Source organism: Melanostigma gelatinosum (genome assembly GCF_949748355.1).
Source record: "Melanostigma gelatinosum genome assembly, chromosome: 15".
In the NCBI taxonomy this organism is placed as follows: domain Eukaryota; kingdom Metazoa; phylum Chordata; class Actinopteri; order Perciformes; family Zoarcidae; genus Melanostigma; species Melanostigma gelatinosum.
Window position 1 is genome coordinate 18,420,310 of NC_136648.1, and position 16,264 is coordinate 18,436,573.

A 16,264-nucleotide genomic window follows, 5' to 3' on the forward strand; every position below is an offset into this window, starting at 1 on the left:
TCAAGTGATATGATTGTTTACCATCAAAGATTCGCCCATTTCACATTCATCAAAAGACTCTACACTCATTCCTAATAAAACATACAGTGAATTGATAAAATATCTGCAAAAAATACTTTTCCTTATTTTACACACCAGCACCTACTTTGACAATGAAAACCTTAACGGAGCCCCCTAGAAAGAAAATTACTCAACAGCAGCATCACTGTGACCGGACGCATTACATCGCCTGCCAACTCACGGCCAGTACTTGTCTGATTTTGCATAGATCACAAAGAATTACAAAGTATGAATAGTGTTAAATGAGACATAATTCTAGTGATACAAACTGTCAAAATATATTTTTTTCAAACATCACATACTGATTGGCTGAATAAATCTAATTAAAAGACGGCGTTTAAAACATACTGACCTCGTCAAATCTAGAATAAAAACATGAGCCGCCTGGTTTCACGTGGTGCAAGTGGACAAACATTTCCCAACACTTACTTAAAAATCCAAATACATGGGCCATAAACTACAATAAACTAGAAGGCTATGTTTAAAAGCTCTATTTTGGGGAATCATCAAGACCGGCTCATCTGAACTGCCGACCGTTTGGTAGCTTCATAAACATGGATAGTGTTGCAGCTGTGCTCCGCTGTACCAAACGTATGCGTTTGTCTTTGGAAGCGTTCACGTATTCATCGCAATGGTGGACCACAAACAAAGTCGTGTCACCAGTATAATCTAATTTTGCACCAAGCATGGAAAAGATGTTCTGACATAATTATCTTGGTGAACAAATAAGCAGTAACTTTAAAATCCCACACATATAACAGAAATAAGATATTCCTACAGTGCCTCTAAGTGTTTCCCAACTCGTATGCTAATGCTTCATCGGGTGTCTGTAGTGTAACAAACCTGATGGAGCCAAATGCTTACTGTGAATCTATCATTATGAAATCAGAATGCATGTCCCTCTGTCCTGTATCTCCTATAGTGTTCCTTTGAAAAAGCCCCAGTGATTGTCAACATTCACTCCATTTTTTTTGCGCGGCTCTTCTTACTCGAGAGGCGGCTCTTCTTCTGGTTCCTCCTCGTCGCTCTCATGGCTGCAGTGGTGAGCAGCAGCCACGTCTAGAGGCTCTGTAGGCTCCTCCACTGGCCACGTCGCATCCTCGACGGCCTGAGAAGACTGGGGGAGATCGGCGGGAGACTTGCAGGGAGGGTCTTCAGCTGGGACAGAGAGCTCAGCGGCAGGAGGCTCTGGGGGGGACAGGTCACGTGGAGGTGGACTGTCGCTGGATTCACACAGAGAGCCGGGTGGGTCTGTGGACTCTGTGACCAGGTGAGATAGTTCAGCCGGCGGGACGCCTGAATCAGATAAAGTGTCAGTGGAAGCGAGAGCAGAGCTCAGCTCCGTGGCCGTCTTGGAGCTCAGCTTGTGCGGCTCAGTCTGGCTGTCCACTGAAGACGAAAGCAGCGCGCTGTCCTCCAGCTCCTCTGTACGACGGGAAATACAAAACATTCAGCCCGTGTTCCTTTTGCCAAATCAAGATATGAAAGCTACGGGGCATTTGTATGAATTGCTGCAACTCACCAACACCAGAGATCTCCCCGTCCTTCTCCTCATGCATAGTCAGTGACGTGTTGGTCATGTCGATAGACGACATGGACAGATCCAGTCTGTCCGCCAAATCTGCAGGTTCGGGGTTCACCACGGCCACTTCAGAGTCTGAGAAACCTGATTAAAAAACAAACGCAAAACACTTGCTGAGAAAATTTTTATGAACCCAATTAGAAGCCAAGCAGACAACACTTATATGTCATATATCATCATCCTCTAAAACCACTGCATGTCTGAACTGACCCGGGTTCATGACCCTCTGGATGGGTGGAGGTAGAGGAGCTTCCTGGAGGGTGACCTGGTCCAGGTCCAACACGTCTACACTTTGACTTGAAGGAGCCATCAAAGGTGCCTGGAAAACATGTGACAGACTTGAGCTCTACCGCTCCAACCAATAGTTTGATCTCATGTAATATTATCAGAAAATCCATGTGGTTGTTGGGGAAAATAAAAACACGCCGATCTCTAACTGCTTTTGTCTCTGCATTCAATACAGTACATCAAGCCAGCCAATGTTTGAATTAGCAGTGACACAAACAAATGGAAAGGGCTGAAACAATGAATATGATTTATTATCTATATCCATCTAAGTATTATATTTAGCAAACAAGCTCAACATTTGTTGATTTCAGCCTCTCAAATGTGACTTTTTTTAACCATTTTTATTGACATTTCATAGACTAAATCACTTCATCAAAATAAAAAAATAGACAGAAAAAAGTGGTAAATGTGGAGTCAGACATACCTCCGTGAACCCGTGGGTGGGCAGCTCCGGAAAGGGTTCCTCCTCAGGAACAGGGGAGGGAGGCTTTGCCGTCGAAGCATCAAGATGTCCTGGGATTCGGTGCAAGTAGCCATAACCAATGCCACAGCCCAAACTAAGAGCAAAGAGTTAATGCAAGTGAAAGTGTGTGAATGTTATCAAAATAAAAACTGTCATAAATTCTCCAATAAGTGACCCTGAATAACTTGTATCTGTGTGTTACCACTTACCTGCCCTCTCCGCCCCATGCCCCGTTTGGTGTGACCACCACCTCTCTGCAGGCATCTGTGTGTGTGTTGTACACCAGCAGCTTCAGGGGCTTCCCATCATGGGCCTCGATCAGCGAGAAGAAGTCTTCTGACTGGAAATCAGTAACACTGCGTTAACTACGACTCATCTCTCAAAGATTTCTCGAGATCCAATTTTTTTAAATAAATCTCACAAACGTTTCGCAAAACATATCAGAGCCGAATGTCAGCAGTAACGCCTTGTATGCAAATGAGTCTTACGTCTTGCAACACTTGATCTGCTCCGACGATGTAGTCGATGTGTGGCTGAAGCTCTGCCAACGCAGCAGGGGAACTGGCCTCCACGTCCTACAGGACAGCAACAGGAGTTAGCAAACTAAAGATGGAGCTATAGTGGGGTAATAATGAGTGTGGAAGTTCAAATCAGAGTTAGGTCAGCTGGTTCGGTTCTCCCGGTTCCGGATGAAGAAGCTCACCAGAACGTGCCAGACATTCTCATTGGCTCCTTGGTAACTGCAGAAGCGAACACTGGCACCGAGCAGGCCCTGTCCTCCCCACATGTTACTGGGTGTCACCTCCAGCTCGCGGAGCGTGGTGGTTTTAGTGCTGTACACCTGCATTCTCACCGCTCTCGCCATGTTGGCTTTCAGGAGCTCCTTCAGCAGGTCATTTTCTTCATTCTGGTGAACAGTTAAGGGGAGGAGTCAAAACAGTAGGATTAAGAGGTAACTGTATTTTAGTGTTCCTGTGTGTCTGTGCACTCTTACAAGTCTTTTGTTGTCCAGAGACAGAATGAAGTCAAAGAACGGCTGCAGTCCGGACATCTGTGCAGGGGAATTTGGCTGCACCTGTCAAAAACAGACATAAGCATTTTAATAAATCCTGACGCTTCACCAAATTTACACTGATAGAGTATTATATTATTTGGGAAATGAATTTGAAAAATATTTTAATTGATTTAAACCAGAGTTGTCATGTATTTTTGGAGGTTAGCTAAATTGTGGACAAACAGTCAGTTTAACTAAAAATATCCAATTTACGACCACTAAATGATTGGCATTGTTGCTTAATCGATGAATTAGTTAACCAACTAACAGTTAGCTAATCGATTCAGCATCAATGTAATGTCATGTACAATTATTCTATTTTTTGCATAAGGCATGTAAGCCAGTAAATACAAATCTTCTTTTCATATTCCATCACACTTAAAAGCATTGGCTAACATTATTATTATTATTATTAGTCACAGCATTAGCTAGCAGCTAGTATTCAGCTGACGTTACTATGCTACTAACGCTACGACTTTGATAAGAACCACGTAGTTAGCTCAGTGGACTGTTGTAATACTTAAAACAAGTTACAAGCCTGATTTCAGTTATTTAATAATGCCACGAGTTAATAAAAGGTTGCTATTGCATTAATATTCTACTTGGAATAGCAGGTAAACGGTTCATGCTCATCCAGTCTTTCCCGTTTGGGCTGCAGCAACTCCTCAGCTAACTAGGTTAGCATACTGTACATTTCATGATAAGCTGCTGTACACGTTGCTCCAAATTCAAAGAAAGATAAATAATGGTCGTCTTACGCCGTGCACGTGGTATCCATACGTTCCTCCTTCGGATACTTCTGAACTCTGTGATAGCCCCATTTCTGTGAGGAACCTTCAAATAGTAGCTGATATCATCAGAAAATAACAAGAGTGTGAGAACTATTACGGTTGACAGTCAGCGGCCATCTTGTTTGCAGTCCAAAACAGTCCAACGGAACGGACACTAACGCACACACAGCGCATGCGCGCCTGGCATACTATTTTTTAGAATTGCAAAAATGATTGCACAAGGGTTCGTGGGTGAAGTAAATGTCGTTGTTTCAAAAATTATTTTTTACAACCGTATCTTCTTTTCAAATAATATTGCAGCGTGCGTCCTTGTGTCTGGGATCTTAATCAGATGGGGACGGAATAGGCTCTCGGTCAATCACGGGGAACCTGACAGAGCCAGCATGTAACATGCGGCCTCGTGATTGGCACAGCAGCGATAGGGGCGGGTCCTACTCTTCGTGTGCAGGAGACTTGAAGGGACAGGTCTGTGGGTCCGTGTACGGTCTGAGAGGTCCGTGTACGTTTTAGTCATCTGTTTTACCGTTAATTCGGGAAAAACTAAATACGGAAATACCATGGTATTCTCGTTTTTCGTTTCAAACCGAAAACGGAAATGGGCGGTGGTATTTCCATTTTTGGTTCTGAATTCAAAAACAGAAAAACCACAGAACCAAAGTCAAAAACGAGCCGAATTTTGTTCCTTTTTTGTTTTTTCCTTTAAAACGAGACACAGAGCACAACATGTAACCCGGAAATAAGAATATTTCAAAATAAAAATGAAGCAATATAATGACCTTATGCCAAAGAGGAACTAACACGACCAAAGTGTGCCTAAGAGGAACTAACCGTGCCCTAGAGTGCCTAAGAGGAACTAACTGTGTCTTAGAGCAGCGGTTCCCAAACTTTTTAGGCCGCGCACCCCCTTCTACATCCCGACCGGGTTCGCGCACCCCCCCCCCCCCCCTTAATAATAAAAAAAAAAAAGAAGCAACAGAGCCTTTTAAGCCTTCATAGCCGCATAAGAATCGGACCAATGAGAGAACAGTTTGCTCGCGCGTGGCATTTGTTTACAAGATTTAGTCCGCTGTTAAATGTTGCAGTGTGAACACAAACCGAACAAAGGAGCAACTGCAACAAAGCAAACGAACTGAAGGTGTGAAAACGCCCTGAAACACTGCAACAAAGTTTCAATAACTTTCAGTGACACAAGGCGTCACTTTTAAAGAGCAATACGGATGCGAGCACAGAGGCAGATTATCACATTTAATTTACAATTAATGAGCGACTAATGTAGCCAGGATGTCTTCGGACAAAGCATCGATGCGGCGCGACACAGTGTTGTTGGACACCGGGATCATGTCCAACTTTTTTGCTTCTTTCTCCCCAATCATACATTCCACCATCTCTCTGGCAGCTGGCGAGCTCACGTCTTCGGCGATTGTGTGCGGTAGCCCCTTTCTCGCTATTCTGTAACCAGATATGAAGCCCGTAGTGCGTCATTTATAGACCCAACACATGAATGAGACTGCAGTTGTTTTTGGCTGTTTTGTAACTCCTCCAATTTCGATATAAACAATGTAAGACTTGCACTGGCATGCTTGGTGTTCAGGTGGCGACGTAAATAAGAGCTTCAGACTGTTAGCCAGAACCTCACTGCACACCACGCACTGTGGCTTTGGGGAATCTGCGTTGCCAATCCAAGTGAAGCCCAGACACAGATACTTTTCATCATATTTCCTCTTTTTTTCCCAGTCTGCGCCGTCTCATCTTCCTCTGACTCTGGCTCGATTTCTTCTCCCGGTCTCTCCCCAATAACGCACCTCTCAGTTCCCCTCGCCTCCGATTCCTCTCTCTCTCTCTCTGTCCCTCTCCTCTTTTACGACTGATAGCTTCAGATGTCCCACCTGACAGTTTTTAAATTAAAATTACATTTTTTTTTAATATTTAATATTATTACACCATCAGACCGCCATTACACTTTTCCTCTCGCGCACCCCCTAGAGGCAGCTCGCGCACCCCCAGGGGTGCGCGCACCCCACTTTGGGAATCCCTGTCTTAGAGGAACTATATGGAGGTTACAGAAAGGTAGCACCAGTTCACCTTCATGAATTCTCGATGTTATGTCAGCAGAATAGGAAGTTAATCAGAAAGGTTTGCGTAGTATTGTCTTGTTCTGCATTGTCTGCTCTGGAGCTCAGGGGGATCGTTCAACCACGCCTCTGCTCCCTTCATCCCTCAAAGTGCATTTGTGAAACACCTGGGTGAAAGGGGCAGAGGGTCCATGGTGAGGGTTAAAGGTTACATAGACTTAAGGGTACTTAAGGGTACTTATGTATATATATATATATATATATATATATATATATATATATATATATATATATATATATATATATACACACATCCAATTGTTTTTAACAGGTTTGGCTCTCAGAGTTGAACACAGTCCCAGTTCTGGTGTACTTTCCCTGGTTGAATACTTGATCTGCTTAAGTTTTAAGAAACAGCAATTTTGTTCACATGCAGCTCTTTCATGAATTTGTTGTCCTCCTCCTCTTCTTCCACCCCGCCCCCTGTGTGCTGAGGCTGTCGAGTGGGTGGAGGTGGAACCAGCCAGATGTGCAGGAGAACACATCTGGGGTTTGGGTTTGACCTCTGGTGGCTGTCTCGGGGGTTTGGGCTGAGGAACCAGCGGCTGCTCTTTCTCCTTCTCCCCCTCATCCTTGAACAGATTCATGAAGCAGAAACACAGGATCGAATAAATGAAGCGACTCTTTCCTGGTGGTGAAAACCACCTCTCCTGACCTTCCTGTGGTTAGACCTGAATTGACAGCATTGTCATTCTAAATAGTAGCAGAGCTGCTTCATGTCCGCCGTTGATGCTATACATTGAAATTGTGCTAATAAGGTCAATACTACATACATAAAGTCAATGGTAAAAAACGTTAATGAGTATGTAATGATGATGCAGAGCCCATGAACGTGATCTTTTTTGTTCAATAGTGGCAGTACGCTGAGACAAGTCATATTAAGGCCTATTAGGCCTTTTGTAGTAATTTGCAAAACATGGGACTGATTGAGATTGTACCAAATCAATTCATATTTTGTGTGTGTAATAACAGACATCAAATGAAAACAGTTCTTCTTGGCTTTGCACTGGAAGAGTCATGAACCAGTCATTACATCAAGTCAGTATTGCTCCTATAACTTCAGTCTTAGTTTCTTCTCATGAACTAGTGATGAATACAGATACCACTCATTAAATACATTTTAAATCAGTAGTAAATTGAAAAAACGTTTTATTATATTATTCCAATACAGAAATGTCCCAAACATCTTGTTTAGCATGTACAAGATAATCCACAATCAGAAAGGCAGTAGAAAATAATTCACAACTCTGAGGTTGATTTATGAAATGTTTCATTCTGGTCAGTGGATTATAATCTTATACCATGGCCAGCTACCTGCAAAATATGCATAGTTTTGTTGACACACGGGGCAATACTTTTCAAAGTGGGAACTTTGTATTGCCTCTATCTTTGTGACCTTTGGAATAAATATTACTTTCAACAACTGCAATGAGCAGCGATGAGGCTGAAGCATCAGAGCCAAATCCAAATATTGTTAGTGGCCATAGTATAAGAAATTAAATAGCATATCAGACATGATTATACAGGTTCAGGAAATAAAAAATACATATATTAATTATTAAGTGTTGTTTCTCTGAAATAAAGGCAAAAATATTTTTCGGAAATAGAAAACTAAATTTCCAGCTATAGGGAACAAATGTTTCATCATTGATTCTTTGTACATTGAAATGTTTCTTACAAATACATTCATTATACATACAATTCTGGGACACAGTTTCTTGGTATGTCACTAGAAGGCCTTGAATCAGCTATGACAGCTGGGTGCCGCTGACTGCATAACCCTGCTCTGGGCTGGGCTCAGTCAGGCCGATCAGAGACTCCAGGAGGTAGGTGCTCGACTCGTTCTGTGGCAAATGAACAGAGCTAAACAGCTGGAGGTGGCAAAAGCTGTCGGGGTTTCTGTGTACTTTGAAGGAGCTGTGCAGAGGCCCGGAGGCGTAGTCGCTGTCGAAGAACTCGATGTCGGAGTCAGAGGACAGACTCAGGTCCATGTACCTGCCTGAAAAATAGTCCACAGTGGGAGAGGGAGTGCTGGGGAAGCCCTCGAGAGAGTCATTGTCAAAGAAGGCTCTGGCCTGGTTTGCATTCTCATCGAGGTAATCCGTCTGTGAGGTCCTGCTTACATGGTCTGTGAATGCGTTGGCTGTAAGTGGTCCGGTGCTGTCAGCGGGGGTGCTGTAAGTGGCAGGGTTGCCGCTGTGCTGCGTCAGTGGTTCTCCCGTGTGCCTCGGTTGGCTGCGCGTAGAGTGGTTATTATTTTCAGAGTCACAGATGCTGAGGGCACTCGACAACCCTCCATCCACACCGGGGAGATTCTGACTCCCATTAAGGCACCGTCCTGCATCAGAGTCAGAGGAGGAGCACGAGGAATCGGTCATGTCGCTGCTGCAGCTGTTCTCCTCCACCACCAACCGCTCTGGGGTGAAATGAAAGGAAGGCATGGCGGGCATGGTGAGAGGAAGACCGTCTTCCTCCATAGTGAGCCCAAAGGGGCAGCTCTTGGCGCTCTGCGCCGGATGGGCCTCGTCCTGCTCCACATGCTCTTCAAGGTTCTCTGGAAGTCCTGTCTGGTCGTCTTGGCTCAGCGTTTCATCTTGCAGTCGCCTCTCCAGTTCGAGTTTCATGACGGTGTGGATGTAATGAATCTGTACACGTCTGGAGTTGAACTCGATGCGCCCCTGAGTGTTTCCACAGCCGTCCTTGGTGCAGCCACATGGGAAGTTGAAGCGGTCCACCTGTGTGCAAAAGACAGCAGAAAGAGGAAAGCAGTGCTGTGGGTACTCCAATGCAATAAGTATTGACAGTATGATCTGAAGTTAACAAACACTGAGACACATGAGCGGGGGAAATGTCTTTTTGGCAAAATGATTGTAAAAATCGTATTTATTTCAAATGTACTCGTTAAAATGCCTGATTGGCATCCATTAGGGTGGATGACGGATACAATCCTCAATTACAGTAAATGTATCTTTACATCACATTATTGATACAATTTGTAATGTGACACATTTTCTGGAAAATCAATTCAGCAATTGTTAAAGTATAAAATAACAAGATAGGAATGTCAGTTTTTGGCTAATTGACAGTTCGCTAAAGGCAATGGATAAATGGTTGGAGTGCTTAACTAAAAGTGAATGATGAAAATTGCTCCAATTCACGGGCTGAAAATTCACGGGCTGAAGGATGCATTCACGGGCTGAAAATACAATTTCACAATCTAATTTGTAAAAATTCAAAGCCAGTCATACGGCAAGATGAAATATGCCAGTGCAAACTCGTCAGGACCGAATTAGACTTCTAATCAGCCCTTGTGCTGTTGGGGGTTCAGGTAGTGTTTGTTGATGTATAAGTGTGGTACCTGGCACTTGATTCCTGCCAGACTGCATGCGCAGGTCTCTGGCTCACAGAAGCCTTGGCAGTCACATCCGCAGGCCTCCCTGGAGACTCGCAGGGCATGGAGCTGCCTCTTCTCCTCCCGGTCGATGCGCTTCACCCCCGCCGCCTGGAGGAGAGCCTGCCGCTGTTTGGAGGAGTACGGCTGAAGGAAACCCCCATCCTGCAGTTCGGCATCGCCGATGTGGACGTCGGTGTCTTCGTCTGGAGTCTGATCCACCGTCACTTTGTGTTTCAGTGCCTCGAGCCTCTCTTTGCTCCGCCTCTCTCTGCGTCCGTGCCGCCGCTCCAGCGCGTGCTCCGCCAGCGTGTACCTCTGAAGGGTGCCGTGCCTCCGCACCATGCCCAAGGTGGCCCCTCCGTGACTGGGCGCGCTGGTGAAGCCCTGGCAGCGCGGGAAACTGAACACGGTGACTCGGTCAAAGCGCACGTTGCCCCGTGCGCCTGCAAGCCTGGGCCTCTTCAGGATGGACCGAACTGTTGGTGTTAGAAAGAGACAAAAACATCAGGGAAAAAGTGAGGCGCTGTCGGGTTTTGTATTGAAGAGGGACTCTGAGGTAGGACCATAACAACATGCTGGGAAACATCAGCATGTCTGTCAGAGCAGGCCCATATTTACGACATATTGGTCGAAAACGGTCACAGTGATGCATTTTTGGTCTCAGTTTAAGATTTAGCAAAAGGATGTCACCTGCAATGGTGATAAAGGACATCTGCAAAGTGAAGGCGGCTGACCCTCTTTTTCCTCAGTCCAAAATGCCAGTGCACTGCAACAGGTGAAATCTACTAGGTTCTAGTATTTCACTCATCTAGTTCAAATTAAAATGGGACTTTAATACATGAGGGGTATTTTCATGATGTTGTTGTTTATTTCCAAAGATCTACTTTCTCCTCTCTAAATGTTGTAAAACAACAACTCTCTCTTTTGCTGAAAGTCAGCGTAAGAAGCTTGATAAATAACTCTCACGTCCTACTCTGAGACACTGCAGCAGTGTTTTTAGTCTTTCAGTCCAGTTCCTAGAAAGGATTCCTGGACACTTGATAAATACAGGCCCTGGATGTCAACACAGGCTTCTGTAGGTCTCTGAGTGGCCACTAGGTGACACTCTACAGGTGCTTCACTCCAGTGTCTTGGCGTCACTTGTTTAACGTACATGTGGAGAGGGAATACCAAGCACAGGGTCTATAGCAGCAGCAGCAGCAGCAGCAGTGAACCAGGGTCTCACTGCTGCTCTTCAGTGCTTTACCAGAACATAGTTACACTCTCTCTGACAGTTTAGTCTTATATCCAACCGGGTCACTGTTTGGTTTAACAGTTTGGCTTCAGCAAATTGTCTAACCTTTACACATAACTGAGGCTGAACTCAAGCTCCAGAAGTCTGTAAACAACTGAGACCAGCTGACCAAGCTCATCCCAGCTGCTCGGCCTGTCTAAGGAGCTCCACACTGGGGCACTGTTTGCACCACGACTCAACTCTGGCTCTGTGACAAAATAGCAAAAGCAGAAACTGCTTACTTCAGTCCACTTTTAGACTGCAGGCCCCACTATGTAGCTCTGTGATACCTTGCTATGCAAATTGAATCCACAACATCCTCTATTGCTCAGGGAAATGATCTTCTACCCAACCGCACAGACAGTCCAGAGGCGAGTCATTCACACTGCGCATTATCTAGAACGGCCCTAAGGTGAGCGTTTTCATATCGGTGCTGCTGCAGGCTGATAAGAAACACTCCTACAAAACACAGATGAAAAATAAAAGCCAGATAAGGAGGAGGTTTTGCATGATTTGAAAGTGTGTGTGGGGTGAGTGGTTGTTGGTACTTACTGGGTAAACTGGCGGGTGAAGGAGGACTGTGAGGCGTGAAATCCTGGTCGTCAGAAGGGCCGCTCTCCCCATCGGACTCCCACTCCGAGGAGGCGGGGGAGGAGAGGGAGGACGGAGGAGAGGAGGAGGAGTAGTCGGGATTGTCATCTACCTCTGCAAACTTTCTCTTAAGGATGCCTCTCATTGTTTGGCTGCTGTTGCTCATGTCCATTCTGCGCGGAGACAAAGAACAAAAAGGCCCGTTGGTTTGTTTACGTGTCACACGTGCGCTGTGGTAATGAAGGCACAGACCCATGCGTTGCTCTATCCGAGAAGCAGCACTCGTTGTTATGTAAATCCATGACTTAATAATGGCATAACAATTCACTGACACGGCAACAATGATGTGTTTCCTCCTCCAAATGTACACAGTCAAATGATGCGTCTTTAGAAGCTGACAGCTGGAGGAATGAGCGGTCTTTCCTGTTTAGAGCTGCTGGTCGAGCCGGTTTCAGGGCACTAGTTTGTTTAGGCTGATCACATCTCAATAATGAGTATCTAACAAACTGATGTTCCATTGGTGCACTAATACCAACCACAATCACACTTTCGCTTGCAAACCAGCTGGGCAGTTGAGAGAGTTAAAAAAAAAAGAGCTCTTTCTCTTTCCCCCTGCAGAGTAATTAACATTCCGATGATTCCTCAAGTATTTTTGTGAAGAATACGTGGAAACGGACCGTCCAATGGCTGCATGTTGAGGACTAGGGGGGGGGGGGGTGTAATGGTTCAAGTGGCTGCTATTTTTGGATGTGAACATGGAAAATAAAGTCCAAACACGAGTAATTTCAGGGTTACAAACCTAAGCGGGGGTGCTCAAAGCTGCTGAGTAAAAGAGAAGATCTGAGCAGAGGGGTGTTAAAGTGAAGTAAAGAAAATCTGTTCTTGTCCAACATAGTCCATAAGACAAGTTAAGTTGGCAGTATGTGTGCAGAAACATGTCACGTCAGTTTGGGAAACAATGGGAGCCTGTAGGACCCATTGCCGGGCAAACTGCTACCGTTTGGTTTAGGGCTGCACCAAGCGATTATTTCTGTATATTTATAATTGGCTTGCTCCATAAAATGTAAAGTAAAGTGTACAAGTTCCCTAAAAACATACTTGTGTAGTCTGAGTGACAATCCCCCCAAATAACAACAACAGTATTTTGTTTAATATCATGGAAGTCGAAGAAAAACAGTCAATATTTACATCTGCAAACGGATTACTCCCTCATAAAACTTGCACTCTTCTTCATGTCTCCAAACAGTCCAAACAGTTTGACCTCAAAGGTGCTTTCAACTCCATCGTGTTCTGATAAGTGACAGTAGTACAAGCAGCTGACCAGGATTTAGACTTAAGTCCCAGAGAGAAGGGAAGGGAGTGTTCAACATAACGCGAGCCACTGAAAACAGAACAGCATGTGCACTTTCCTAAAAGAGCGAGTACAACAGGGACATTGCTTCTGGTCAGAAAAAGGCAATGTAAATAACTGGCTACCTTTGTCTGCACTGACAGGACGGACTCTGCCGTTGCCCTGCTCTAACACACACTCACTGTGAGTCCACAAGAAAAGGGGCTTCTGATTGTCTGTAGTAAGCACATAGTTAAAGCAGCGAGTGAGGCTGTGTGTGTGTGTGTGTGTGTGTGTGTGTGTGTGTGCGCGCGCTCAGAGTGAGTAACTTCCTGGATCCATCAGCAAATAAGAGGTGAAACAAGAGACATGTTCTTGTGCCCTTACACTGTTTACACAGTAGAACATTGTGCTGCATGAGCAGTTAGGAGTAAAGAGATTTCGCTCTGCTGCAAAAACATCTGCATGGCTGTTTAATACTCCTACAAAAATAAAACAAAAAATCACAGTATTGCTAATCAATGCTGCATTGCAGTATTATTATAGTTGCCTCTTGTAACCTATAACATCTCTTACATTTGATATGTGACAGTGGAGAGACTTGTACATGTGGGTATATCCACTGAGACCACATCAATAATTTAAAGGTCCAAAAGCAGCAGAACATCGTGCACGTGCGCGTTAGTGTGAAACAGAAGGGGGTACTGTACAGTATAATGTACTGAAGTAGTTAATAGGCTGCAGGGCATTGTTTATAGTTACAGTATTGGGGAGGGGGAGTTCACTATCATTTCATTCTTGTTTTCAGACGCTCTTTAAATCCCCACTGGAGTCATACCGACTCTTCATTGGAGGGGTGCAGGAGTCGTTTCCTGTTTGGCACAATAACAGGCATTAGACTGCTGACCTCTTTTCACCCCTCGCGGAGACACACGGCGATCATGTCAGCAACAATGACAACACTGCCCCCCCCCCCCCCCCCCCCCCCCCCCCCCCCGTCTTTACAGCACAAACAGCAGCAGGCACGAATCCCATTCAAACCAGAGCAAACTTAGAGCAGGGCAGCGCGGAGGAGCGGGGTGCGCGTCGCTGTGATAGGAAGTTTGTTTAAATATTTGTAGGCTAAACTACTTTTACGCTTACTTCAAAAGTACAATTTACAGTGACGGTATAGAAATTGCCCAAATTCCACAAAATCATGGACTATGTTATTCTGGATAAACATTAGACTGAAGTGATAAACATTAAATACGATCACCATGTAACCCCCACTAATTGCTGACCCTAAAGGGGGTACGGCGGAGTTATTTTGGCAGTTACTCACCAGGAAGTGAAATGCAGCATAATGACAGAAAGAATCTTAAATTGACACGAAGTTATGGGTCTTGTCTGCGGTGCAGCCAGCTGCGCATTGTGTGTTCCTCTGTGTTTGTGTGAAGCTACGCTGTAGTACCAGTGTGAACACTAGAGGACTGGCTGGCAGCAACCAAAGAGCAGACGTTTGGCTGCAAGATAGTGTCGCCTCAGACCTCGTGCTATCGTACCTCGCTGGAGAAACTCCAGGGAGTGAGATTAGTCAGACATAAGATACGTCATAGTTAGATGATAGTTTTTGCCTCTTGAAACAGAAACAACGCTTTTTACTGATTCATACACTACAAGCCACGCTGACCTAAAGACTTTAACTTAACTGTTAAAACGTCGTTTGGCCTCAAATCAGCGGAATCTTATTCAGACTAAAACAACCAAAGCGAATACACACCAGCTTAATAAAGAAGTAACTTTCAACATTATAGCTCAATTTAAACTAGCAAAGATTTTCGAATTGGAAAATCTTGTAGTTAGCCGGCTAACAGCGCTTCTGCCGGACGAAACCGGAAGTACTTGGGAGCTACCTCATCTTGGTTCACACAAATCCTCTCTGTGGCTCTCCGACTGTCTTGACGCAGACGGTGACACACATGCAGAGGCAGGAGACGCACTCGTCACTGCTGCCCACATTACCCACAGACTCTCTGTCTGTCGTGTTCACACTGGACTGTTACAAACAGTGATGTGGTGGTAAATACATAACTAATAAACCCCCAGCTCAGAAGGCAACAATATCCACAAGTTCGAACACTTTTATCCAATAAAACAAAAGAAACTTCCGCGATATTTTTGAGGGGGTGGACAAAATAATGGGTGAAGTTGATATTTTTCAGCTTTTGTTGTGACTGTCAGAGTTGTTGATTCAACTTAATTTCAGAGACTGTAGCATTGCTACCCTACAGTTGACATGTGTAATGATTTTATTATTCTATCCTTTCATTCTCCGCTCTATATTTTATAATTTTGCATTGCGTGCATTATTTGTGGAAGACACATCAGCAATCCAGGGCCTCTCGTTGCCTCAGTAGATTGCCTGGTCTTTTACGTCTGTGTAAATTGCCTTCAGACCTCTAATAAAAAATGGTGACCAGACCTCTGTTAAAGGTGGCACGTGCTGCTCATCTTACATCACTGTAACATGACTCACTGGCATTCCTCTGAGATGGTGATTTAAGTCAGACACTCTTAAACTCCAGAACACTCCATGTAGCGTGGAGAAGCAGTCGATTATGGATTTGGGTGTAAAATCCTCCTCCCTGCTTTCCTGTTATGTTTTATTGCTTGTTAACGAATGTAAGTATAAGTCAGAAATTACATGCACATTCCCATTTTGAACCATGATTAAAAATTAAGCTGCAGAGCTCAGAGAGTGAGACAGAGCCAATAGATGGACAGCCAGATGGAACGGAAAGACAGACAAGTCCAAAATACTCTTGAGCTTTGACCCCATGTTGATACACGTCAGTGCTTCAGTTTGAAGTAAAAAAAAAAAATGCACTAAATACCTGTTGGTCCAAATACTGTGGCCGGAGGAAGGGCTGCTCTGCTCGTCCTGTCCTCAGCACTCAGTGGAGTGTCACCCACTTTGGCTGGGATCACTCCAGTGCATGTATGTGTGGGGAGTAAACACCAGGGAGACAGAAGAGAGGAGGAAATTACTAATATAGTAAAATGACACTCACGCATAATTTTGTGAATGAGTGTATAATTTTAAAGCATTTGATGCGCGGTAGACTGTGCAACCTGAGGGTACATCCAGTCAGTGTATCTCTCTGAGATCTGTGACATACTCACAACACATGATCCAAGTGCTACGCCATGGCTAGCTGGCTATTTATAGTGCAATCAGGATAAACAGTGTGCAAAACAGTTGGAGTTTCCTGTTCCTTTTGTGACTTTGTTGTGTGCTGCTCCATACTGTGGTACGGTGCAGCA

At 44.6% G+C, this 16,264-nt stretch overlaps 2 protein-coding genes across 3 annotated transcripts; both read right to left on the reverse strand.

Annotated features, from left to right (window-relative positions):
• Window positions 1-4,355, reverse strand: gorasp1a (golgi reassembly stacking protein 1a). The gene is made up of 9 exons (XM_079284838.1): window positions 4,206-4,355; window positions 3,388-3,468; window positions 3,097-3,300; window positions 2,882-2,968; window positions 2,603-2,733; window positions 2,355-2,487; window positions 1,853-1,961; window positions 1,583-1,726; window positions 1-1,485 (listed from the first exon to the last, which is right to left on the reverse strand). The coding sequence occupies exons 1-9, from the start codon at window positions 4,266-4,268 to the stop codon at window positions 1,046-1,048; spliced, it is 1,392 nt and encodes a 463-aa protein (XP_079140964.1). The 5' UTR covers window positions 4,269-4,355; the 3' UTR covers window positions 1-1,045.
• A 3,207-nt stretch (window positions 4,356-7,562) lies between these two features.
• LOC306788873 (cysteine/serine-rich nuclear protein 1-like) lies at window positions 7,563-15,927 on the reverse strand. 2 transcript variants are annotated; one of them, XM_079284551.1, is made up of 4 exons: window positions 15,835-15,927; window positions 11,590-11,801; window positions 9,729-10,240; window positions 7,563-9,105 (listed from the first exon to the last, which is right to left on the reverse strand). In XM_079284551.1, exons 2-4 carry the CDS (start codon window positions 11,798-11,800, stop codon window positions 8,119-8,121), a joined length of 1,710 nt encoding a protein of 569 aa, XP_079140677.1. In that variant the 5' UTR covers window position 11,801; window positions 15,835-15,927; the 3' UTR covers window positions 7,563-8,118. The 2 variants fall into 2 exon arrangements, with proteins under 2 accessions (XP_079140677.1, XP_079140676.1); XM_079284550.1 differs by lacking the exon at window positions 15,835-15,927 and adding an exon at window positions 14,283-14,380.
• Between the last annotated feature and the right edge of the window lie 337 nt (window positions 15,928-16,264).